Here is a 26244-nt window from a genome sequence, read left to right as displayed (position 1 = left end):
CATGAAGGATTACAGACACAAGGCCGGGTGGCTGAGTTAAGATAATTACTATTAACTATTTTCTACATTGCAAGTGACTGCGCCCAAGGTACGCCAGTGGCTGTAGAGCATTTTGAAACACCCAGTGGCCAGAGAGGTGCCAAATAAATTCCTGAATGGCAGAACAGGCTCAAGGGGCTGGATGGCCTCCTCCAGTTCCTATCCACTTTCAGGTGGCTTGTTGTACCACCCACACAGGACACCCAATTCGAGTCACAAGTTTGACACCGTCAGTTGCAGGAACTTTAGTCTAAATGAATGGACGCAAAGCTCAGAACTCCACAAAAATTAGTAAAACTTTATTTTAAGTATATTTCCAACATTTCCAAAGAGAAAACAGGAAAAGACTAGTAAATGTTCTGTACACAAATCAGGCAGCTAAATGCGGCCTCGTTTTAAGCATGTTTCACATCCCGGTTTTTTTTTTTACAGTTATGTCCAAAGAATCACATCGGAATCAGGTGGTTTAAGAATCATCGGCTCCCCCACCAGCACCCAAAAAATTAAAAGGGTCCATTCTCTGCTGAATATGGGGGGAAAGAGAAGGGGGGGGAGCAGGAGGAGAGAAATGGTCATGTGTTTCACACGGCAATCCGATTCATTACAGTAACTGACCCATTCTCCCCCACCGCTCCCCCCCACCCACTACCACCACTCCTGACGTCAGTGACCCTTTCACGGCTCACCTCCCGTTTCCTCACAGACGGAATTAAAAATTTTCCACGGTCACCATCCTTAAAGCACAAATCACATCCACATATAAAACCCGTCAGGGCCCGACAGACAGAGCCAGCCCGTCGCCCTGGGTTACCAAGGAAGGCTCAGCAATAATGGTCAAGTAGCATTATTTCCACAGAACAAAAGACTCAAAGTTCACACTGGTCCAGGTGCAGCAGGGGGGTGAGAAAGGTTTTACGAAACCCTCACTGACGCTCCCTGACTGCACCCAGAATTCAAAAAGGGTCCAAAGAAAAATATATATATTCAAATTATACAGTTTAGATTTCTCCTTCCTTCCGCAACTTGGATTTATTTTAAAACACGTCGCAGAATTTCGGTGTTCCTCCATCCATCGCCCCCCTGACCCCAAACCCCTCCACCGACATTGATACAGAACGTGAAACATCAGCTGGTTCAAGTCCAGTTCAAACAGGGCGAGAGGCCTTGGAAGTAAAAAAAAGCGCAGACAAGTGCGGGCTGCACGTGGTGGGCCCTGGGGGTCCCCTGGGCGGGACGGTGAGGGGGATCCCAGTTCTCGCTCGGTCCGTTCCTCGCCCTCAGTTCTCCTCGTCGCTGTCTTCGGGGCTGATGGCCGGACTGGTGAGACTGTAGGTGGGGGACGTGGGAGAGTAGCCCGGGGACGTGGGGGAGTAGGTCGAGCCCTTGGGGCTGGTGGGCGAGTACGTGGGGGAGGTGGGCGAGTATTTCGGGGAGGTGGGAGAGTAGGTGGGCGAGGTGGGAGAGTACTTCGGGGAGGTGGGGGTGTAGACTGGGGAGGTGGGGGAGTAGGTAGGGCTGGTGGGGGAGTATTTTGGCGTGGTGGGAGAGTAGGTTGGGGAGGTGGGGGAGTATTTTGGAGAGGTCGGGGAGTATTTTGGACTGGTAGGGCTGTATTTGGGAGAAGTGGGTGTGTATTCTGGAGAGCTGGGGCTGTAGGAAGGGCTGGTGGGGGAGTATTTGGGACTGGTTGGGGAATAGCTAGGACTGCTGGGACTGTAACTGGGAGAGCTGGGAGTATAGGTTGGCGACTGGGGGGTGTAGCGAGGGCTAGAAGGCGAGTAGCTGGGGGAGGTAGGGCTGTAACTGGGTGAGGTGGGACTGTAACTGGGCGAGGTGGGACTGTAATTTGGAGAGGTGGGTGTATAACTGGGAGAGGTGGGGCTGTAACTAGGGGAGGTGGGGCTGTAGTTGGGTGAAGTGGGGGTATAGTTAGGCGATGTCGGGGAGTAGCTGGGACTGGTTGGTGAGTAAGAGGGGGAGGTGGGGGAATAGGAGGGAGATGTCGGGGAGTAACTGGGTGAAGTGGGGCTGTAAGAGGGACTGGTTGGAGAGTAACTGGGAGAGGTCGGGGAGTAGCTGGGGCTAGTTGGTGAGTAACTGGGAGAAGTTGGGGAGTAGCTGGGGCTGGTGGGGGAGTAGGAGGGGGAGGTGGGGGAATAGGAGGGGCTGGTGGGGCTGTAGCTGGGGGACGTTGGGCTGTAGCTGGGGCTGGTGGGGGAGTAGCTGGGGGAGGTAGGGCTGTAGTTGGGGCTGGTGGGGGAGTAGGATGGCGAGGTGGGGCTGTAGGATGGAGACGTTGGGGAGTAGCTGGGACTCTGGGGTGTGTAACCACCAGGAGACCTCGGCTCATAGGCAGGAGAGGTTGGTGAATAACTGGGAGACATCACTCCACCTAGAGGGTCAAACAAACACAAAGTCAGTTACTGTTAAGACAAGCATTGGAGAAAGTACAGAAACCATTTACAAGGACAGTACCAGAACAGAGATGTCACCGCTACCAGGAAGGATCGAACAAACTGGGGTTTTTAATCTTTAGAAAGCAGCTGATGGAGGTAATTAAAGTTACGAAGGAGGTGGACAGGGTAGACCTGGAGGTAACGTTCCCACTAGTGAGAACACAAAAACTAGGAACCAAAAAGTACCTAACACAAGGCTTTCTAAACTGTGGGTCTCGAGATGAGATGAGATGAGGGATTACGAGCTGAGAGGCAGTAATGAGTGTTATGGAGCTTGGACTGAGCGTTAACAGCTGGGAGGTCCCTATAAACCCTTGCCTTTCTTTCTCTATTAGTGGGGGCAACCTAACAGATCTGAGGCTTGACTCCTGCTGCAAAAAGGCAAGTGTTTTAGTCAAATCAGGTTGGCAGAGTTTTTGTAGAACTTACTCAGTATTGCTGTTTGTAGGTAGGCTAGATTTCCAATATATAGGGGCAAAGTTTAGTTCAAATATACTTCCTAATTTCAGCCAAACATTACAAAAACGGTGTCCTGCAAGTTGTAAAGAGGTAGCTGTACCATTCAATCCCAAAAGTGAACCTTTTTGATTGTGTTTGAAGTATGTTCTTGCCCTGCAGGAAGCAGAAGTCATCCCTCCCCCAACCCGCTCAATACCCTGGGGTCATGTGAAGTCTGGGACATTAAAATGGGGTCACACTGGGTAAGTCTGGGAAGAACTGCACTAACAAAACGAATGGTTAGTTAAAATGTGGAACTTGCTATCACAAGCGGTCAAGTCGAATAGTACAGATGCTTGCACTCGTCTAGTTTTCCTTTGCACGAGAGAAAAGAGAATAATAGAAAGATGCTGGAAGACAGACGAGGTAGATGGAATACACGGAGACTCGTGTGGAGTGTAAACACCAGTACAGACTCAGACCAAATGGCCAGTTTCTGGGTTGTACATTCTGCGTAATTTAACGGGATCTTGCTGGTAAAACACGCGGCACCCAAACTTCCCAGGGTTGGACAGATTGTCACTGATCAACTACTGACCTGGAGATGGAATATAGGGACTGGATGGGCCAGGAGATCCAGGAGAGCCAGGGGTTGGCGACCAAGCGGGAGAGTAGCCAGGACTGAAGCCACTAGCGTCAGACGCAGCACTAGGAGAGAAGCCAGCAGCACCTGGGGTCATTCCACTGCCTGTAATACAAGGAGCAGGAGAAATCACTCTTCAAATCACAATGTCACTTTAAAACAGTTATACCCAGCATATGTTCATGTCTGTATCCGCTGGGCCTGGATGGTCATTAGGAGAAATGGTTTCTGTACTCACCCACACTGGGTGACCAGGCTCCATAGGCAGGAGTTGCACCCTGGTTCCATGGAGTCATAGCTGGAGACATCCCACCCATTGGGCTGGGGGCAGAGCCGAAGAACATTCCGGTCGCTGTAAATAAAGTTGAAAAAAAGTTATTCAGACACCCTTAATTGACTCCTAGACCAGCAACACCTCAATTTTAAAATCCTTATTATTGTTTCTGAATCCCTCCACGGCCTTGGTCCCCCCTCCCTATCTCCAACCTCCCCCGACAACCCTCCCTATCTCTGTAACCTCCTCCAGCCCCGACAACCCTCCCTATCCCTGTAACCTCCTCCAGCCCCTACAACCCTCCCTATCCCTGTAACCTCCTCCAGCCCCTACAACCTTCCCTATCTCTCCAACCTCCTCCACCCTGACAACCCTCCCTATCTCTGTAACCTCCTCCAGCCCCGACAACCCTCCCTATCCCTGTAACCTCCTCCAGCCCCTACAACCCTCCCTATCCCTGTAACCTCCTCCAGCCCCTACAACCTTCCCTATCTCTGTAACCCCCTCCAGCCCCGACAACCCTCCCCATCTCTGTAACCTCCTCCAGCCCTGACAACCCTCCCTATCTCTGTAACCTCCTCCAGCCCTGACAACCCTCCCTATCTCTGCAATCCTCTTAAACATCCCCAATTTTCATCGCTCCACTATTGGCGGCCGTGCTTTCAGCTGCCTGGGCCCTGAGGAATTCCCTCTCTAAACTCCTCTTAAAAAGATGACACTTAGAATATTGCCATCACCCAAACATTCCCACATTGCCGGTTTTTCATTTTGTAGAGTTTGTCACAAGTTGAGTGTTTATTTTGTGCTGTGGATCCCACTGCAGGAATTTGATCAAACTGGTTTACAAGTGGGATCCTTACAGTCTGAACAAAAAAAACTCTTCTCCCTATTGATCAGGACTCAGTCTCTGGTCGGAGGTGAAAAGGCTGCATCAAGTTCACTGCACTGGGAGTTTCAACGCCAGTAAACTGGCCTTGAGTTTACTCAGACACCAGGAGGTTATTCACACAGACACTCATGTAGTGGCTGGACTATCAGTAATCACAGACTTAAAAGAATGAAATGAGAACAATAACCTCAGTGAGACAGGACACTGGGGGAATTTATTAACCAGCTTCAGACAGTGGTTGACACACAGATTTCAATCGATTTCTGGCATCTTTTCCCCCCTCAGACTCAAGTTATTGATTTGAAAACACACCCAAGGCCCAGATCAACTTCATCCAGACAAAGCATCTTCACTAATAACCAGAAACAAGACTAAGTGAATTCCACTCCTCCCTGCAACCAGGTTACAGGAATCCCCCTGCCTCCCGGTACAGGAATCCCCACATTACCTCGTACTTCCTGCATCGGTGACTACACTTCAAGAAGGACTTCATTGGCTGTAAAGTGCTTTGGGATGTCTGGTGCTTGTGAAAGGTGCTATATAAATGCAAGTCTTTCTTTACTTGCTCTTCCTGATATATACTGATGACACAGGCTGTGGCATGCAGGGCATGATTTCAAAATTTGTAGACGATATGAAGATTGGAAACGTTGTCGACTGTGATGAGGATAGTCTTGAACTTTAAAAGGACATTGGCATGTTGGTGGATTATGGCAGACAAGTGGCAGATGAAGTTCAATGTAGAGAAGTGTGAGGTGATTCATTTTGGCAGGAAAAATACGGAGAGACAGTATAAAATAAAGGGAGAAACTCTAAAGGAGGTGCAGGAACAGAGGGACCTTGGTGTATATGGACATAAGTCATTGAAGATGACAGGGCATGTTGAGAGAACAGTTAATAAAGCACATAGTGTCTTAGGCTTTATTAATAGGAGCATTGAGTACAAGAGTAAGGAGGTCATGTTGAACAAGTATAAGATAGTTAGGCCTCATCTGGAGTACTGGGCACCATAGTTAAGGAAGGATGTGAAGGCTTTGGAGAGATTACAGAGGAGATTCACAGGAATAATTCCAGGGATGAAGAACTGTAGCTATGAGGATAGATTGGAGAGGTTGGGACTGTTTTCCTTGGAGAAAAGAGGCTGAGAGGAGATTTGAAAGAGGTTTTCAAGATCCTGAGGGATATGGACAGGATAAATAGTGAGAAACTGTTCCCATTCAAGAGAACATCAAGAACTAGAGGGCACAGATTCAAAATAATGGGTAAAGGAGTAAATGTGATGCGAGGAAATATTTTTTCACTCCGAGGGAGGAGTGTGGAACAAACTTCCTGAGAGGGTGGTGGAGGCAGGTGCGATCGAGGTATTCAAAAGGGAATTGGATTGCTACCTGAAAAGAGAGAGTGTGCCGGGTTACAGGGATACGGCAGGGGAGTGGGGCTAGGCAGAACGCTTTTTCAGAGAGCCAGCGCAGACTCGATGGGCCGAATGGCCTCCTCCTGCACTGTAAAGATCCTGCGATTTACACCAATGTCGTTCTGCTCATCCCAAATATAATAGCTGGAGTTCGATTTGGCCACTGTAATCTTGGTGAACGTATTCCTGTCTTTTGGGCCTATAAACTGTTACACAACAAGACCTTTCAGACCCATTAAAACCCCCTCCCAAATCTCAGCACCCAGCTGCAGCATGAGCACAATCGAGTGAGATTCTGGGTTTACCCCACCAGCTGCATTTACACAGCTCCCCTTGGGAGATTCTCTCATCCACGTGGCCCTCTACTCCTTGAGGAAGAGGCTCAATTCAACACAGTCTGTTGCGTGCGAGCTTGGATTTATTTTTGGAAGAAATGGAAACTCACGTCCTCCGACCCCGAGTCCTCCGATGTTGGTTGGGATCTCCATGCCGTACTTGCACTTCTCAGCGTCGAGCAGCAGGTCAAAGGACCCCGTTCCCGCTGGCGCTAGCTGCCCCAGCATGATGTTCTCAGACACACCTTTCATCGGGTCCATTTCACCGTGTGCTGAAGCCTCCATTAAAACATCCACCTGCAGAAGTACAGAGGCAGCGACAGGGTTAGAAACACGCAGGGTGGGACTGACAGCGAGGTGTTAATACTCAGGGCGGGACAGCTAAACAGACCAGGAGGGTCCCAGTTTCCAGCTGTGGCCTGGCTCAGCTGCTTTCAGATTGGACAGTCCACAGCTGGGCCCAGTGCCCTCCCTTCAATTTGATAGGGTGGAGAGGCTGGAGGTGTAAACCACCCTCCCTGCTGCAAGGAGCCCACATGTGCACAGGATCAGCATCAACCGCGATTCTGCTCACAGTCGGATAGCATCTTGACACGGAGAGAGGTATCAGGGAGGGTGGCTGATGTAGCAGCCTTTTCTCTCAATCTCAACACCTCCCTTCCCTTCAGATGCCGACAGTGACATTACCCCCAAACCCACTGCAACATTTTCCATTCTCATTACTCTTAAAATAAAGTCTTATCCCCTTATCTTTTAGATGAAATGTTAGATGTCAGCCTCTCTGATGGAGGTGAGAGGTCCCACAGCTGTTTTGAAAAACATAGGGAAATGAAGCAGCCAATTTGCACACAGCAAGCTCTCACAAACAGCAATGTAATCATTACCAGATGATGCCTTTGTTGATATTGACCAAGGGAGAAATATTGGCCAGGACTGGAGACAACTTCCCTGATCATCTTCGGATTAGAGCCACGGAATCTTTTCAATCCACCAGACAGACAGTCCTCACTTTAACGGTCTCAGCCAGACAATGGTTCCTGACAGCACCTCTCCCTCAGCACTCCCTCCTCACGGTGCAATGCTGCAACACTCCCCTCAATCCTGCCTCCAGAGCCCCCTCAGCACTGCCCCACCTCCCCCCCAGACACCACTTCAGCACTGCGCCCCTCCCGCACCAACATGGCACTTCCTCAGTACCACCCTAACAGCAGTGTTCCCTCAGCACTTCCCCCACCCCAGACAGCATGGCACTGCCTCACACCAGAGTCGCCTAACGTAAATGCATCTTATTGGCATCAGGCAACTTAAGCTTGGTCTCAGTGTGACATTGAGAGATCACAGAGTCATTACCGTTTCTTCAAAGGAACACTTCATGAGTGGGCCAGTGTCCTGCCTGTTCACCCCATGACGGGTGATGGCCATCAAGTGTCCTCGGCAGGTCATGGTGTCACACAGCAGCGACAAGTGGCGGTAGTTGACGTAGGAGCCATCGAAGGAGATGACGTGATACAGCTCCCGCTCCAAGGCTTTCCGCACTGCTTCAATGCCAAGAACCTGGAACACAAATGGTCAGAAAACATCCAGTATGGAGTCTTTAGTCTAACTGCATACCCTACAGAAGGTGCATCTCAACATCTCACCTCACTGCAACAATCTAAGAGTCGCAGGCATTGAAAATGAACGTATTTATATATTGCCTTGAACATTACAAAATGTCAAGGAGCTGCACAGGAACGATCAAACAATTTGATACTGAACCGCAAAAGGAGATATTAAGACAGGCGACCAAAAGATCGGTTAACAAGGTAGATTTGTTTAATCCACTCACGGGATGTGGGCTTTGCTGGCTGGGCCAGCATTTATTGCCCATCCCCAATTGCCCCTTGTGAAGGTGGTGATGAGCTGCTTTCTTGAGCCGCTGCAGTCCCTGTGGTGTAGGTACACCCACCGTGCTGTTAGGGAGGGAGTTCCAGGATTTTGACCCAGCGACAGTGAAGGAACGGCCGATATATTTCCAAGTCAGGATGGTGAGTGGCTTGGAAGGGAAAATCAAAGGTTTTAAGGAATATATTCAAGACAGAGGTGGAGAGGGTTAGGGAATTCCAGAGCTTAGTACCCAGGCAGCTGAGGGCACAGCCACTAAAGTTTGGGATACACAAGAGAACGGGACTGAGGATTTCAGAGGTAGGGAGGGTTGTAGGGGCTGGAGGAGGTTACAGAGATAGGGAGGGTTGTAGGGGCTGGAGAGGGTTACAGAGATAGGGAGGGTTGTAGGGGCTGGGGGAGGTTACAGAGATAGGGAGGGGTGTAGGGGCTGGGGGAGGTTACAGAGATAGGGAGGGTTGTAGGGGCTGGAGGAGGTTACAGAGATAGAGAGGGTTGTAGGGGCTGGAGGAGGTTACAGAGATAGGGAGGGGTGCAGGGGCTGGAGGGGGTTACAGAGATAGGGAGGGTTGTAGGGGCTGGAGGGGGTTACAGAGATAGGGAGGGTTGTAGGGGCTGGAGGAGGTTACAGAGATAGGGAGGGTTGTAGGGGCTGGAGGAGGTTACAGAGATAGAGAGGGTTGTAGGGGCTGGAGGAGGTTACAGAGATAGGGAGGGGTGCAGGGGCTGCAGGGGGTTACAGAGATAGGGAGGGTTGTAGGGGCTGGAGGAGGTTACAGAGATAGGGAGGGTTGTAGGGGCTGGAGAGGGTTACAGAGATAGGGAGGGTTGTAGGGGCTGGAGAGGGTTACAGAGATAGGGAGGGTTGTAGGGGCTGGAGGAGGTTACAGAGATAGAGAGGGTTGTAGGGGCTGGGGGGTTACAGAGCTACAGTTGAGAGGGAGTGAAGGGATATGAAAATTACCGTCGCAGTTTAACATCCTGTCAGTAACCACAGTCATCACCACTCGAGCAATGCTGTAAAGTACCTGCTTGTCTCTGGTCTGGATGGGGCGATGTGAGAATTTGTTTCCTTTCCTGCAGGGAGTGATAGTTGGAGAGAAGTGGGGGCAGTCTGGGCAGTTCCTGAAACAGGGGGCAAGTTATTCGCACAGGTCAAGGTTAGGTGGGCTGAAGGTGGTGGGAGCAGCTTAAAAAGACACACAAGACAAGGTGAAAGCAGAGCGGGTACGAGGGTTTTTGACAACACTCGTCAGGAAGAGGGAACGCCAGATACACTGGGGGGGGAAAGGATAGGAGACTCTCCTGATGGTCAAGGCCACTCGAACCAAAATATCAATGTCTTTTTCGTTCCTTGGCCGTTGTGTGTTTCCAGTATTTTATCATCTTTATTTTATCTTAAGAATTTGTGTCCGCATCAAAATATTCATTCAGGGCTGTGGGGGTGGAGGAGAAAAAAATTCAGCTCTTACAATTGGGAGAAGACACAGGCCCGATGGGCTGAACAGCCTCCTGCTCCAGCTGAGTCTATGGAATCTGCTGGATGGGACAAATCTGAAAAAGAATCATGTTCTTGGAACTCGTGCTTAAACCCTGCAGCCTCCCCCACACTCCGCACACTGGTTGATTGGGCAGGACCCTGGGTTGAAAGCAGAAACCTGGAGGAGTTACCGTGAAGATCTCCACAATGTCGTTGGACGTGGTGCGGACTGGATCCACATCCTTCTCGCTCAGCACCCTCATCAGACTGACTCCGTCCGTCTCCAGAATCCACTCCTGGAGGGCTTTAAATTCCCCATCCTCTGTGATAATTATCTTCTTCTTGTTGTCTGTCTGAGGGAGGTGCATGTACACCTAGAGTGGAAAGAGGAGAGGGTTAACAATAAAAAAGCAATCCAGATAGGTTAATGCAGCCACAGGTTCTGACACTCGACGATAACTGGGGAAGAAGAGGCCCCCAGTGCAGACGGAGGGATATCAGGGAAGGTTTAGGACAGGTGGCTGCTGTCCAGGCAGGGTGGGTGAGGAGGGAGAAACAATCCTGAAACTGTATTAGGCACAGGGGAGGGTAAATCCTTGGAGGGCAATCAAATCCTTGACTTTTTCCCCAGCTTCCTCTCCGTGATCTGTAGTTTCGTATTTTTATTACCTTTTGCCATTTTGTCTGAGTTTAGAGTCAACTTGGGGTGAACTTTCCCCCTTGTTTTTCACAATGACAGGAATTATTTAAATCAAGCTTACAGCACAGAAACAGGCCATTCAGCCCATCTGCTCCGTGCTGGTGTATCTGCTCTACATGAGCCTCCTTCCACCCCCCTCTCCATTTCAACCCATCAGCATATTCTCCTATTACTTTCTCCCTCATGTGTTTATCCAGATTCCCCTTAAATGTCTCTATACTATTCACCTCAACCACTCCGGGGTAGCGAGTTCCACATTCTCCCCACTCAGAGAGAAGAAGTTTCTCCCGAATTCCCCAGTGGGTTTATTGGTGACCATCTTGTATTGACGGCCTCCAGTTCTGGTCCCCATTACAAGTGGAAACATCTTCTGCACATCTAACCCTATCAAACCCTTTCAGGTCAGCCCTCCTCCACTTTTCTACAGCAAAGGGCCCCAGGTCTGTTGACTCTTTCCTGATGGTTACAAACCTTCTCAATTGCCAAAGAGCCTTCTTGCAATCTGAGACCAGAATGATGCTCGAGACAAGTTTGACTTCTCTGCTTTTCAATTCCATCCCTCTGGACATGAACCTGTGTTTTGTCAGATTTCCAGGTTGGGTAGTTTTTTGCTTTTATTCCAGTGTTTCGTCTGCATTTTTAATTTTTAAGGCCTTTTTCGTTAACTCGTGTTACAGTTAGTAACTTGTGCACCTGTACCCCTAGAACCATTTGCTCCTCCCAACACATTCAGATTCTTATCTCAAATTCAACTTCCCAGATTAACAGGATCCTTGAAGTCGATTTCAGTCCCACCGCAGCCTTCTCAGCACCTAGCCCTCACCTTACTGATCTGCTCGATTCCCTGCAACGTCATGTCTGTCAGCATGTTTGACTCAATGCACCGAAGGAATACGTCATCGTCCATCTTGTCCACCACCTCCTCCTCTTGCTGCAACAAAATGGGCAAATGTTAGAGTGGCAGTGACAGTCATACCAGTCAACAACCATGTGCCTGCACTGCACATTCATCAGGTTAGAGAAGGCCATGCTTCCTGCTTCACTAATTAAAACTCCCAGGACAGGTACAGCACGGGGTTAGATACAGAGTAAAGCTCCCTCTATACTGTCCCCATCAAACACTCCCAGGACAGGTACAGCACGGGGTTAGATACAGAGTAAAGCTCCCTCTGTACTGTCCCCATCAAACACTCCCAGGACAGGTACAGCACGGGGTTAGATACAGAGTAAAGCTCCCTCTGTACTGTCCCCATCAAACACTCCCAGGACAGGTACAGCACGGGGTTAGATACAGAGTAAAGCTCCCTCTACACTGTCCCCATCAAACACTCCCAGGACAGGTACAGCACGGGGTTAGATACAGAGTAAAGCTCCCTCTACACTGTCCCCATCAAACACTCCCAGGACAGGTACAGCACGGGGTTAGATACAGAGTAAAGCTCCTTCTACACTGTCCCTTTCAAACACACTCCCTCCTACACACAGCCTTGCTCTCATCCCTCAGATTACTGCTTTCAGGGTGGCCCACACCTAATCTCACCTCCTGGAATTTATTCTCATCACTGTTCATGATGCGGATTCTCAGGACCAGTTTCTCAGCGTTGTCATCGTTAAAGATGCAGTTCAAATCATCACCAAAACCTGTTGGGTACAAAACATTGCTGCATGTTACCTGGTGTAGTGACGTGTAGCTGGAGACTGAAGTTACATGTACTCCGTTGAGTTTAACAGAAAAAAAAATAAAAGTGTTTTTTTGCTCTCCCTTAATCTCAAGGGCATCTGACCAATATGTTGTCAGTAGAAGAAAAGCCACATTTACCATCAATTTATCACTTCAGGCAGAGGTTTTAAAAACACAAGCTGACAAGTCTCTCACCAGCATTGATTTTCTCGGCAATCTGCTCCATGGTCAGTTTCCGGTCAGTCATGTGTTTGCGGTCAAGCTCTATGCGCAAGAGCCAGGGAGAGATCCGCGTCACGTCGAAGTCTGGCATTTCATAGTAGACATTCACCCACTCCTGGTCCTCAGACACCACCGTGTTCTGGGGGTCAGGGTCGTAATAGATGGCAGTGTTGGCCGTCACCTTCCTCAGTGTGGTGTGCTCCAGTCGGCAGAGGATGTCCTGCAAGAATAGCATTAGGGCATCATTACACAGCCATTCCTCTGGTGGTGCTACCTCACGCTGGGATACCATTCCGAGTTCACTCTGCCTCACGTGCCAGTCCAGACAGTGCACTGCAGCTGCCTAGTTCAGACCGCACGGATCCCAACACCATCTGTGCAGGTGGCCGCTCATTGCAAATTCCAGCCTGGGCATAATTTCTCATAAAGGTGACCGGCAAAAATAAATTCACAGGCAGCAGAAGACGGGCCCTGCATTTCCACGGGATCTTTCCCCACCTCAGCAAGTCCCAGAGTGCCTTACAGCCTCTGTACCTCTGAAGCAGTGTCACTGCTGCAATGCAGGAAACTCACAAGTCAATTTGCACACAGCAAGCTCCCACAAACAGTAGCCTGATAATGACCTAGGTTACCTGTTGTAACCATGGTGACTGAGGGACAAATACTGTCGATTGCAGCGCACAAGTTTTGGCCACATTTTTTGACCCCAATATCATATTTCACTCCCCCATGTGCTTGGTTTGTAAGTTGACTCTCTCCTTCAGCCACCTCATGCTACACTCTCATAAGTAGCCAGCCTCAACTTCTCACCTCACAAACGCACGTTTTACTTACCAGGACCTTATAACTGGGTGCCACAGGATCGACATGGGCTGTGTTGCGAAGGTGCATGGGAGTTTAAGACACAGGCACACAGAACGAACGCCCATGTGGCAGACGACAAAGACTGTGACCACCCACGCTGGTGACTCACTTTTCTACTCGGTGTAGAAGCCAAACACCGTTTTTGGAGGGATTTTGAGAGGCTTCAAAGGTTGATTTGTACACCGACATTCAGCACATGGGGTGGGGGTGAGGGGAGAAACTCTCCTGTGCTTCGAGATAGTGGCTTCAGGATTAGAAAAGCTCTCCAGCGAGTGTGTTAAATGGCAAATCACAGGCCCGGCTGCCATTTATCTGCACGCCCGTTTGGGGACATTCTGACTACGTGTGAAGGCCGTCCTTTCGGTTTATTTGTTTCTTTTGACTTTCCCGTCTTGGTTTTATTTAAAAAAAAATTAAGAGTAGGCCATTCGGCCCCTCAGCCTGCTGCACGATTCATTCGGATAACGGTTGACCTACCTCAGCTCCACATTCCTGCCTTATCCCCATATCCCTCGATTCCCCCAGTGCCCAAAGTCTCAATCTCAGTCCTGAATCTACTCAAGGTCTGAACATCCACAACTCAATTTTTACCTCATTTCAGTCCTAAAGGAGGTGACAACTTATCCTTTACTGTCGCGCCTCTGCCTGTTCCAATCACATACCTTGGCACGTTCTGCATCCCTGGCAGACTGGCCCAGCAGGAAGACAGTAAGCGAGGGAGTCTTGGGCTTCTTGGAGATGTTGATCAGCTCCTTCAGACGAGGGACACCCAGGGTGACGTTCTTGGCTGACACACCGGCGTAGTGAAAGGTGTTCAGGGTCATCTGTGTGGCAGGCTCTCCCAGTGATTGGGCAGCCAAAGCACCCACCATTTCCCCAGGGTGTGCCTAGAGTACAAAGAGAGAGAGGGGGAGGGAGAGAGAGAGGGGAGTTAGCAAAGTTCCAACCACCAAATTCTACAGTTTTGAGATTACTCCTGAGTCCGAGTAGTCTCCTCCTCCCCTGTCCACTACCAAACACCTCTGGATCAGCTGCTGAGCAATGTATACCCTTGGCCCACCCAACTTGCCACATATCAGCACCCTACACCAATTATTGGCTCGTTTTGTGGGTGCTAGTCACCAATACGTCAATCAGGTAGTCATTATTCACACGAGTGTTTGGACCATGACAAATCAACTATGTGACTGCAGGAGGCATCACAAGTCGAGCTGAATCAGTTCTCACTCAGGGTGACACGAGGAGTCACTGCATGTCATCAACTATCCAGTTAGAGGACAGCAGTGCCTCACCACCCTACAGAATGACCCCATCATCTTGGCGTTGACATTGATTCCCGGGATGGGAGAACCTCCCTATGATGAGGAATTGGGTAGAATGGGTCAATATTCTCTACAGGGTAGAAGCACAAGGAAGGCGTGAACTCATTGAAATATGATCTTTGGAATTTTCTACTCCAGAGAGCTGTGGGCTCTCAGACACAAGAGTATACTCAGGACAGATAACATTTGATTATTGGACTCCAAGGGAATCAATGAATATAGAGATAGGGCAGAAAAGTGGAATGAGGTCAAAGATCAGCCATCTTATCGAATGACAGAGCGAACGAGGGGCCAAATGCTCCGATTTCTGTGTTCTTAGCTCAAGGTGGTCTACCCAAACAAGCCAGCTTTAAAATACCAAAAGGCTGGGAAGTTTAGCAGGGCTAAAGGGGTTAAATTCCAAGGACACGCTGCACAGTCTAGGCTGGCATTCCCTCGAGTGTAGAAGGTTAAAGCTGATCCGGTGGAGATGTTCAAGATGATTAAGTAAGATAGGGTGGAGAGAGAGAGAGAGAGAGAGAGAGAAACTGCTTCCTCTGTTGGGGGGAGTGCAGAGCTAAGGGGCAGAACCTTAAAATTAACTAGGCCATAAAACAGTTCCGCAAGGAGGGTAGTGGAAATTTGGAACTCCCTCCCCTAAAATGCGTTTTTGAGGCTGGGGGGGGTCTTCAAACAGAAGTTGACGGATTTTTGTTGGGTAAGGGCATTAAGGGTTACAGAATCGAGACAGGTAGATGGAGTTAATATACAGATCAGCCACGATCTAACTGAATGGTGGAACAGGTTTAAAGGGGCCTCTTCCTCCTGCTGCTAGGAGGGGAAACAAACAAAAGTCTGCGATCACACTACCACGTAGGCAAAGCAGAAACACTTTCACCCCAGCCCACCATTACACCAAAACCTGAAGGGGAATCGGGGGAAAGGGGGCAGGTTACACGTCAGCCGAGTGCTTACTATCGACTGGTTGAACTTGGCTTCGATCTCACCCAGCAGCCACTCAAAGGCCTCTCCGCTGAGACGGAATTCCTCAGTCATCCGGCGGCTGCACAGGGTGGACCGCAGGTGGATGTTGAAGAGCAGTGTGGCGTTCTCCTGTGCCTGCCGGCTCAGCGGGTCGTCACCGTTCACGATGATCAGTTTCTTACTCAGCTCCTTCACACCTGGAACAACAAAGAGGGAATTCTCAGAATCAACCTCTCCACACGGGGTGGGGGTCGGGGTGGGGGGGAAGAGCCATTCAGCCCATCACGCCTGTACTAGTCACTCTGAAAGAGCTTTCCAATTAATCCTATTCTCACCCCCACCAGGGTCCGGCAATTTTTTTGCCCTTCAAGTATTTATCCAATTCCCTGTTGAAAGTTCCTATTGAATCTGCTTCCGCCGCCCTTTCAGGCAGCGCCTTCCAGATCACAACAACTCGCTGCGTAAAAAAAACCTTCTCCTCATCTCCCCCTCTGGTCCTTTTCCCGATTCTCTTCAATCTGTGTCCCTCTGGTTACCGACCCTCCTGCCACTGGAAACAGTTTCTCCTCATTGACTCTATCCAAACCCCTCAGGATATTGAACGCCTCGATTCAATCTCCCCCTTAACCTTCTCTGCTCTGAGGAGAACAATCCCGGCTTCTCCACAGGCTGAGATAGAGTCTGTGGTCATTATCTCGTGGAACTCCTCACAGCCGTGATGGTCCCACGAGACTCATTGCGATGAGAAGGAGAGCAATCCCAGCTTCTCCAGGTACCTGAAAGTCCCTTATCTCCGGTACCATTCTAGTAAAATAATGGAACAATCGAAAGATCTGCCTGGCAACAGGGAGAAACCTATTCGACAGACGGAGGACCCTCCTCTAATGGATCTCAAGAGCTCACCCATGTGTCTCAATCTCAACGCAGACAAGCAGTCAATCCCCCTTCTCCCATAGTTCCTTCTGTTGGGAAGCCTATGGGATGACCCAACAGAAGTCTACAAGATTTGGAAGACTATGTAACAGTTTAGGATTAGTCATTTGGCAGTAGAGGACTTGAGTATTGTTGAAAAATAATGTCAGAGCTTTTCCTCTTGCACTCACCAGGACACTTTGCAAAAATACCAACATAAGGGGAAAAACAACCATTTATACCATATGAGAAGAGAAAGCTGATTGGCTGGCAAATGGATTTTGATTGGTAGAGGCATTGCCATGGAGAATGCACCAATTGATGCTGACTGACAGTAAACTGCCAAGCAATTGTTTGAAATTTAAATCAGGCAGCTTGACCCTGGCTTCTCAGGGCAATGCCCTGAGAAATAAGTCAGCAAATGGCTGTCACATTTTATTTAGCTGAAACAGGCACAATGTGTGTATAAGTTCTGTCTGTCAAGAACAGAGCCCTGTGTATTAATACATGTAGCTTCCAGTACACACAAATGTGCCACACAGTGAGCCCAACTGAATCTTAAATCGGTTGCCAGCGTAATTCTAAACACACTGAGGATTATTTAGCAAATCCTGTCCAATTGCAGAATCACATCTAAGGTTGGGCACTGTTTTGAGCTTTGCAAGCACGGGCTGGTTGGGTACAGTCTGTACCTTGCCCATTGCGAACAGCGGCTGGGACTTGCTGTTTGATACGATCTGCCAGTCTTTGGGACGTACAGTCTACATACTTAGCATCACACTGGCACTGAAATTCATATCCCACATTACTCATTTATGTGATAGGCAGAACGTCTTTTTGGCTTGACGGCAGCATCCTGTCAGTGGTGAATACCACGTGTTGCTACGGCACTCTTCAGCTAGCTTCACCTGTTGCTCAGCACTCTTCTCGTACAGTATAAATTGTTGTTTTCTTATGTTGGTATTCTTGAAGTGTCCTGATGAGTGCAAGATGAAAAGCTTCGACATGTCTCTTTTTTCAGCAATACTCAAGTTTAAGATTAATTGTTCTCACTAGTTAGTGAGACAATGAGGGAGGCACATAATAACAGGGTGCATCCTATCAGACTAATACCCTAGTGCTCAAATCCCTCCATCTCTAATCTCCTCCAGCCCTTTGACCCCATCCCCCAGAGCTCTGCACTCCTCCAATTCCAGCCTTGCCTTCAGTTGCCTGGGCCCTAAGCTTTGCAATTCCCTCCCTAAACCCCTCTGCCTCTGTTTCAAAAACTACCTCCGACCGAACTTCTGGTGAGCTGCCCCAACGTAGCTCAGTGTCAAATTTTGTCAGATCATTCTCCTGCGAAACAACCTGGGATGTTTTACTATGTTAAAAGGCACTACATAAATGCAAGAAGTCTTCTAAAGTTCCACTCCATTCTTCACACCCACAAAGACGAGAAACCACCTCACAACAAACCAGGAATTTGCAGCATACCAACGAGACTATGGGCTCGCCTACATGGGGGAAACAGGCTGTAGCCCACACGTGAGGCTCAGTGAACATAAAGCCTGCTTCAAACAGTGAATGGACCAAGCCAGCTGTAGTCAAACATCCAATGGTCCAACACTAAAAACTTATTTCATCCATCACACAGTGTCATACAAAACACATCAAAGTGGTCACGGAGACCTACCAACACCATCCTGTCTCTCAAGACAGCGGCTTTCTCATCAGTGACATTGGGCTACCCCTTACTCAAGGGGCATGTTACCGTCTATCCCGCACAGTTGACCAACCAGCATCAAGAGTGTTAACCGTACTGGCCTATTACAAACACAATAGCCTGACCAATCAGCAGCAACATCGCGTATTCCCATCCGTCCCTACATAACCACCTCTTTCAGCTGTCCCGGTCACTCCTGTAGATGACAGGCAGAGAACGCTGCCTGAGATATCGAAGGAAGTTGGAAGGTGTTCGAGGAACTCTTCAGGTAATAACTGCTCCTTTCAGAGCAAATCTTTCCATGGTGTAATCATAAAAATGTCATACTCAATGCAAGAAATTGTTGCTGATCAACGTGTTTACACGATAACAGTCAGAAAGTGCCATTCTCTGCTACCTATTAGACCAACGACATTAACACTTAAACGAGAATTAGATTTGTTTGGAAAAGCAACGAAAGTGAGGAGAGCAAGAGGGAACAGGATCGCTCTCAGTAACTCCCAGCAGAGCCGATGGGGTTGATCAACCCCTTTCGGTGCTGCAATATTCTACCCGTCCAACCCTTTAAGACAAAAAACCCCCAACATTGGAGCTGGTTTTAGTCACTGACCTTCGATTACACGAATAGGGTGAAGATCAGTCACTGTCCGTGTGTTGATGTGGAAGATTTTCTGAGCATTCCAAATCATGCGGAGCAGGTTACAGGGCAGTACCACCTACAGGCAAGGAAACAAAGTTCACAAAAAGCAACCAGTCCGCAGCATCACCGGTGACCTGTGCAGTGTGTAATTGCAATTTAAAAAACAAAATAAAAAATTACATCCCAGCTCATCTCTTTTGAAATGTCCCCAACTATTTCAAACTTATTATTGAAGTGTAGAGCGTTAGTAAATGGGTCCTATTGACTGCAGCAAGGTCAATAACTGGTCAGTTTTATCACCTGGGGACATTGATTGAAAAACAAGCACCAGAATTCCTAGGCTCCAAGTTTCCCAGTTGGACAGAAAAGCAAGATTGGCATCCACTGACACCACGTCAAACTGGCAAGATGGGCCAGTGGTGTCTCCCGTACTGTAGGATGGCACCTCTGATAGTGGTAGCACACCCTCCAGCACTGCACTGGCATGGGAGCCACCACGAAGTAGGGTTTGAACCCACAGCCTTCTGGGTCAGGGCACAGCATGCTGCCAATTGGGGTGAGTTGACAGAGTGGAGGATATTCCACAGACATGACCACACTGACTGGGTTCAGCGGTGTTCACAGCTCATTTACAATGAAGCACAGCTGCTGGAGTTGGATCAAAGAATCTCTCTCCTATAAGAGCTGGGCCTTGCCAGGAAGGGGCAATTTCCAACTGTTTCATCAGCTCAAAGAGGTGCATTGGGACACTTCCCTGATCTGTGGCCAGCAGCGTCAGTTCCCTGGCTGGTCCTACCTTGCTGTCTCCAGTGGGGAACACAGCCCTAAGGACCTCTCGATCATCCTTCATCTTCTCAAACTCCACCTCCAGCTCGTTCTGAATGGCAGCATTGCTGAGGATTTCCTTCACAATGTCTTCCTGCAAGGTCCTGCGTAAGCTTCGTTCGTTCGTGTACTCCAGTTTGAATCTGTTGGGAATTAGAACAGTCACTGGCCGTCAGTGCTCTATCTGGTGGGCTCTGCTGGTTGGAGATACATTGGTTTTGGACAGATCATTTCAGTTAGTCGAGACAATCACCACCAGTCAGATTTTCCTCGAATCCATCCCCATCCTCTCTCCACCCTACTAATAACCCAAAACCCATTCCCACCCTCACTATCTTGACCCAACTAAAAGGAAACCGTACAAAGTTTCACCTTGAGCACAGGGTTCAAGCTGAGTTGCACTAGCTTTACACCTTACTCTTTACAGTTTGACCCAATCCCCAAAAGGTTCGTGCTCCCCCACAGCTCATTTCATAGCCCAGGAATGTAATGTTAAACAGTGAGAAGGGCTGGCTGTAGGAGGTAGGCTTTAATTCTACATCTCAGTCACACCAATGTCAGTGTGGGAACGGAATGCCCTGGCCAATTTGTAGACCTGCTGGAAGTTCTGCTTAACTTGGTCATGTTCCCCAGCACACAAACTGTGACCAATTGGAGAACCCCACGCAGTCAGTGTCTACCTATTGGGTCCACGGTGACTTATTGGCACGCCCTTTGTTAATGAAGTGTTGTAAAAGAGGGCCCACTGGGTTCAGCTGGGAACCGCCATTGTTTTCTATATGGTCGGATGAGGGAACCAGGTTCACTGGGAGAGGGGGAATATTACCAGGTACCCTCCAAACATAAAGACATCAGCCTGGGAATCTGAGCTGCACTATTCCCCCCCCCCCCACCCCAGTCACATTTCTCAGGCTGGGGGTGGGTAGAAAAATGAACATCTTAAAGAAGGGCTATTAATGCAATAAACAAGTCATTGACCATGACAGAGCGCAATGGATATTAGAATGAGGAGCGTAAGAGGTTGGGCAGAAAGGCACGGCAAGAGTGTCAGCACCTGAAAAATCAACTAATGTTTCAGGGTAGGAGTCTGAGAAGTGCAAAGACAAATTTATCATAGAGACTGATTAGCCATTGTGGGCTCTTGCTGTGCATCTCATTTGCTGCCAAAGCAACAGTGACTGCACTGTTTCAGAATGGGATCGGGACCTACGTAATGGCAAGTCTCTCATTCGTCTATTATTTGGCTCAATCATGGGGTGTTCTCAGCCCTGAGATCCAGTCTGTTTCCTACAGTCCAGGACCGTGCACCGTTCTGCAGGGGATGCTCTAACCAGGGTGGGCCGGAACAGCTTAGTGCTCACCCCGCTTGGTCTAGAAGGGGTTTCATTTGAAACATTAAATGGTTTCTCTCTGCCCCCGATTCAGACAGACGTTTTGAGTCCCTGTTTCCAGTACATCTCAGCAGTGGGCTAGATGGCTCTTTAAGGTGCAGCTTCTCCAAGGAAAGACCTTCAACAACAACAACAACACAAAAAGAGAGAGACAACACTCACTTTTTCTCGAAGTTTTTGTGGGATGGTTTCACCGATGCGAGGTTTTGGAATTCGACACTCTCCCCCGCCAGGCCATCTTCTCCATAACGCAGCTGAATCACTTGGTTAATGGAGTTTCGAACTGTTGCATCATATTTCACCATTACCGACTCCATAGACTTGATCAAACGTCTCTGGATATAACCTGGGAGGCGGGGAAGAAAATTCTCCATTGTCACAAGTGCTTTCCCACCCAACACCAACATCCACTCCCCAACTACCACCCATCACCACCACCCCTCACTGCAAAGACAAGTTGGCTCAATATTAAAAGGTGTTTTTAAGCAGCAGATTGGCACAACAACTGCACCTCAAAATGCTTTACAGTCAATGTAGTGCTTTTTGAGCTGGAGTCACTGTTGATGAGAAAAGTGACAACCAATTTGCACACAGAAAGCTCCAGTGCCAGTACAGAGGGTGCACCAAACAGGCACTGGTGGCGGGAGCCTTTCGGAGTAGATGTTGAACCAAGGCTCTGTCCGCCCTGGGGTGGTTGTCAAAATAAAAATACCATTGCCACTATTCGAAGAACAGGGAAATCCTCCCAGACCAATAAACAAAGAGTTATCTGGTCATTATAACATTGCTGTGATCTTTCTGTGCATAAGTTAGCTGCTGCCTCTCCTTATATCACAACAGTGACTAAACCTAAAAAAGCATTTCACCAGTAGCAAAGACAACTTTGATGCCCTGAAATGTGAAATCGAAAAGCAAGTTCTTAACTACAGGATCATGCATTAGCCAGTGAACGAGGACTGGCGGAATTGCTCTCAGTTTGGTGAATGGCGCTGGAGACTGGGCAGATTTTTACCCCTCTCCTCGCCAAGGCAGTGATGGTACAGACTCGCATGCACTAGATGGCCTCTAGTTCCTCATGCCAATGAGGAACACTAACCAGCCAGCACTGCAAAAGGGGGCTGGAATGGGAGGGGTATTGACAAGCTCTTCGGTAATAAGGGTCATCACAGTTAGTTCTTATCCCGTGCTTCCCCCACCCAAGCCCAGCAAAGAAAGTAGTGGGGGTGAGGTGATGAATAAATTACCAGTTTCAGCAGTCTTTACGGCAGTATCAATCAGACCCTCTCTGCCTCCCATGGCATGGAAGAAGAACTCAGTGGGAGTCAGGCCGGCAAGGTACGAGTTCTCCACAAAACCTCTGCTCTCGGGACCGTAATCATCCTTGATGAAGTGCGGCAGCGTGCGGTGCTTGAAGCCAAAAGGGATTCGCTTTCCCTCCACGTTTTGTTGCCCGACCACAGCAATAACCTGGATGAAGAAAGGAGTTTTGTAACTCTGTATCTAACCCCGCGCTGAACCTGTCCTGGGAGTGTTTGATGGGAACAGTGTAGAGGGAGCTTTACTCTGTATCTAACCCCGTGCTGTACCTGTCCTGGGAGTGTTTGATGGGGACAGTGTAGAGGGAGCTTTACTCTGTATCTAACCCCGTGCTGTACCTGCCCTGGGAGTGTTTGATGGGGACAGTGTAGAGGGAGCTTTACGCTGTATCTAACCCCGCGCTGAACCTGTCCTGGGAGTGTTTGATGGGGACAGTGTAGAGGGAGCTTTACTCTGTATCTAACCCCGTGCTGTACCTGTCCTGGGAGTGTTTGATGGGGACAGTGTAGAGGGAGCTTTACTCTGTATCTAACCCCGTGGTGTACCTGTCCTGGGAGTGTTTGATGGGGACAGTGTAGAGGGAGCTTTACTCTGTATCTAACCCCGTGCTGGACCAGACTTCAGAAACTTGAGGCATTATGGAACTCCACTTCTCCACCCATATGGAAGCAGCATTAACGGGAGTAGGGAGAAGGACACCCCTGAATGCCGACTCCCAACTGGATTAAAGCTCACCTGTGAGATGTTAATCTTTGATCCCTTGGAGCCAGCCACCACCATGGATTTGAAGTTGTTGTATTCAGATAGGGATTTCTGTGCGGATGAACCAGTTTTGTCACGGGCATCATTCAGGATTCGGTTGACCTGGTTCTCAAAGGTCTGACGCAGGGTGTTACCGGGAGTGGGCTCCAACTCGTTGTTGTGAGCTTTTTCAATAACCTGCAATGGCAAAGAGATCAGAAACTAACATGGCCTGGCAGCAAAAAAAATTCTGCAGCAGTTAAAGGCGGTTTGTTTGAAAGGAGGACTCTGGTTGTAAACTCACCTCTATCACATCTTGCTTGGCCTTTTTGATGGTATTCTGAATGTCCTGGTAGGTTTTGGCATCAGCGATGGAGTCTCCAATACCAATTGTGTGACCTGGCACAGAGTAAAATAAAATCAGCTGTAAAAATTCCTATTGTGGGGACTCCCTGGCCCCCACTGGTTTCAGTCACCAGCTTGGTGAAGCTGTTGTATTGTCAAAAGATAAATCTAAGAGCCCCATCTGCATTTCACAGTTGCGTTTCTGTACGTGAATGAGTATCTTCCCACACTGCTGGTCAGCAGGCCAGTTAGAGGATAGCATAGAACAGGAGGCCATTCAACCCCTCCAGCCTAGCCCATCATCCAATTGGATTTTGACTGATCTGTATCTCAGCTCCACCTAGTGTCCCAGCAATAATCTAACAGCACTCAAAACATCAGGCAACCCCCAGATCAGTTCTAGACCTCATTACAGACGTGTCCACACGTGTACAACACAGCTGATCCAAACTGGTGAAGTGAGCAGGACTCCTGTTAGTCAAGGAAATTCTACCCAGTCAAAATTTCACTGCACTGTTTTGATTGGAAAGTATTCACTACCAAATAAGGGCAGCATTTTCCACATTCTGAAAAGTGAAGTCTCAGGTGGAGTATTTCATGGTATGCCCAGTCACTGGTAGCACACACCCCTCTCCAAACTACAGCTCCCCAAACCACAAAGAATCTTTCCTCACACTAAACACGCCTGTATATCTCCATCTTACTTCATCCAACCCTCCTCCCTGTCCAGCTTCTCATCTACAAGAAATTACTTTAAAAAGGGTAAAGGAATTTTGGCCTTTATCTCAAGGGGGCTGGATAGAAAGCAGTGCAAGTTTATTACAGCCGTACAAAGCTCTGGTTACTCCATCTAGACAATTATGTGGGAAAGCGAGAGGCTATTCACTTTGGTCACAAGAGCAGAATTTTAAAAAGAGAGAAAGAGAATAAGGGGTTGATCATTTAGGACTGAGAGGAGGAGATATTTCTTCAGATGATTGAGAATCTTTGGAATTCTCCACCCTTGAGGGTTGTGGATGTTCTGCCTTTGAGGACATTCAAGGCTCAGACAGACAGATTTTTGGTCTCAGGGAATCAAAGGGTGTGCAGAACAGGCAGGCAAGTGCAGCGCAGGCAGATGATGAGCCGTGGTAACGTTAAACAGTGCAGCAGGCTCAAAGGGCTGGGTGGACTACTTGCGTTCCTATTTCTACATCATGCATTGTGTCCAGTCCTGTGCACTGTACTTCAGGGAAGAAAACTGACCCTGGGTGGGATGCAGCACAGATTCACCAGAACGATGACCGAAAAGGTTAAATTAGGAGGACATGTTGCACAGATGAGGTTTAAATTCCACAGAATAGGGGAATTCGGGGCAATGCAGGAGAGAGTTTGAAAGGGTCGATGGGAAACTATATCTTGTGGTTGGGGTGACAGGGGCTGGGGGGGAGAAGGAGGAGGAACAGGCTACAAAAAGGGCTGAATAGCCTCCTCCTGTTCCTTTGTGCCATTTCTTCAGCTTTCTATTAATGTACAGCCCTTCCTAAAGTACAGGTAGCCCTTGTAGATTTGGTTTAAAAAAGCAACTTACAAATGATGCAGTGAGAATTAAGTAATTTAAATTTCAATTCAGTTAGTGAATTGCGACAGGTAATGTCGAAAGAGGAGTAGACTGTCTGCACGGAGTGGAACTTGCCCGCTGTTGGCATTACCCTGTTCCAGCAAGTAAATGACAGTATAGCAGCTGAATGCACAACACACTGCTGCACTGCTAGAGACATTTACACACTGCAGCATGAAACAACCTTCACAGCATCACCCAGTGGAGAGAGAGGCATGCAGCAATTTACAGCACAGTATACTACAGTACAGGGGGATTCAGGTCAAAGGCAGCGAGCGTCAGAGAGAGAGAGAGAGAGAAAGAGAGCGAGCTGCAATGCTGGTTCTCTCAACAGAGGGAAGGACCCTCTCCCATCCCAGCCCTGACAATACAACAGGTGAGCATTGTTAAATGCTATCGGAGTTAAAGATTTGCTGATCACAGATGGGATTCTGCCGAGCAGCACAGCAACTTACTCCAGTATTACTGTACCTCCTGTCTGAATCTACACAGCTATGATCAAAGCACAACCATGTGAGGGAAGGAGGATGAACAAAACTAGAGAACCTTACAGCGCAGAAGGCAGCCATTCCACCTGTGCCAGCTCTTTGAAAGGGCTTTCATATAGTTTCTACTTCCACAACCCCCCCGGCTAATTCTTACATTTTGAAGAGCGAGCAGGAACAGGTCATGCAGCCCCTCGAGTTTGCTCCACCACTCGATAAGATCATGGCTGTAACTCCACTGCCCTGCCTGTCGCTGGGCTCCCTTGTCCATGAATATATTCAAGGCAGAGTTAGAATTTTCAATGACCCAGCTTCCCCTGTTCTCCGGGGAAGAGAATTCCAAAGACTAACCACCCTCAGAAGAAATTCCTCGATACAGCCCGCAAATTTCTCCCGTCAAGTGTTTAGTCCATTCTCTTCTGACAGTGAATCTGCTTCCACTTTCCTTTCGCAATGACTCACTGCATTCCTCTCTCCCACCTCCCTCACCTGCTTGGCTCTTTCTGCTTTTTTTTAGTCTTACTACCAAAATGAATTTTTGGTCAATTACCTTAACCCAGGATCCTCTGGTTACCGACTCCTGTTGCCAGCGGTAACAGCTTTTCCCCCCACCTTTGTTCCCTCAAAGTCCCACCTTGAACCTGATGAGTAATAACTGAGGGAAGGGAAGCCAGACACA

General features: G+C 48.6%; 1 protein-coding gene across 1 annotated transcript in view; it reads right to left on the bottom strand.

Annotated features, from left to right (window-relative positions):
• Positions 1 to 317: 317 nt before the first annotated feature.
• The window catches only part of polr2a (RNA polymerase II subunit A), a 46679-nt gene continuing 20752 nt past the window's right edge, over positions 318 to 26244 (bottom strand). The window contains exons 13-29 of the mRNA XM_078533745.1: positions 23440 to 23534; positions 23130 to 23333; positions 22322 to 22544; positions 21240 to 21423; positions 19658 to 19829; positions 18832 to 18937; positions 15596 to 15801; positions 13982 to 14206; positions 12429 to 12675; positions 12093 to 12193; positions 11376 to 11483; positions 10044 to 10226; positions 7839 to 8042; positions 6599 to 6785; positions 3815 to 3928; positions 3532 to 3681; positions 318 to 2431 (exon numbers count right to left, since the gene is read on the bottom strand). Of these exons, the coding sequence (XP_078389871.1) occupies positions 1317 to 2431; positions 3532 to 3681; positions 3815 to 3928; positions 6599 to 6785; positions 7839 to 8042; positions 10044 to 10226; positions 11376 to 11483; positions 12093 to 12193; positions 12429 to 12675; positions 13982 to 14206; positions 15596 to 15801; positions 18832 to 18937; positions 19658 to 19829; positions 21240 to 21423; positions 22322 to 22544; positions 23130 to 23333; positions 23440 to 23534 (3824 nt within the window). The 3' untranslated portion in view covers positions 318 to 1316. The remainder of the gene's footprint in view (positions 2432 to 3531; positions 3682 to 3814; positions 3929 to 6598; positions 6786 to 7838; positions 8043 to 10043; positions 10227 to 11375; positions 11484 to 12092; positions 12194 to 12428; positions 12676 to 13981; positions 14207 to 15595; positions 15802 to 18831; positions 18938 to 19657; positions 19830 to 21239; positions 21424 to 22321; positions 22545 to 23129; positions 23334 to 23439; positions 23535 to 26244) is intronic.

The sequence above is a fragment of the Cetorhinus maximus genome, chromosome 34 (genome assembly GCF_964194155.1).
Source record: "Cetorhinus maximus chromosome 34, sCetMax3.hap1.1, whole genome shotgun sequence".
Lineage (NCBI taxonomy): Eukaryota > Metazoa > Chordata > Chondrichthyes > Lamniformes > Cetorhinidae > Cetorhinus > Cetorhinus maximus.
The sequence above is the reverse complement of the archived record's forward strand: the minus strand, read 5'-3'. Positions and strand labels throughout refer to the sequence as shown.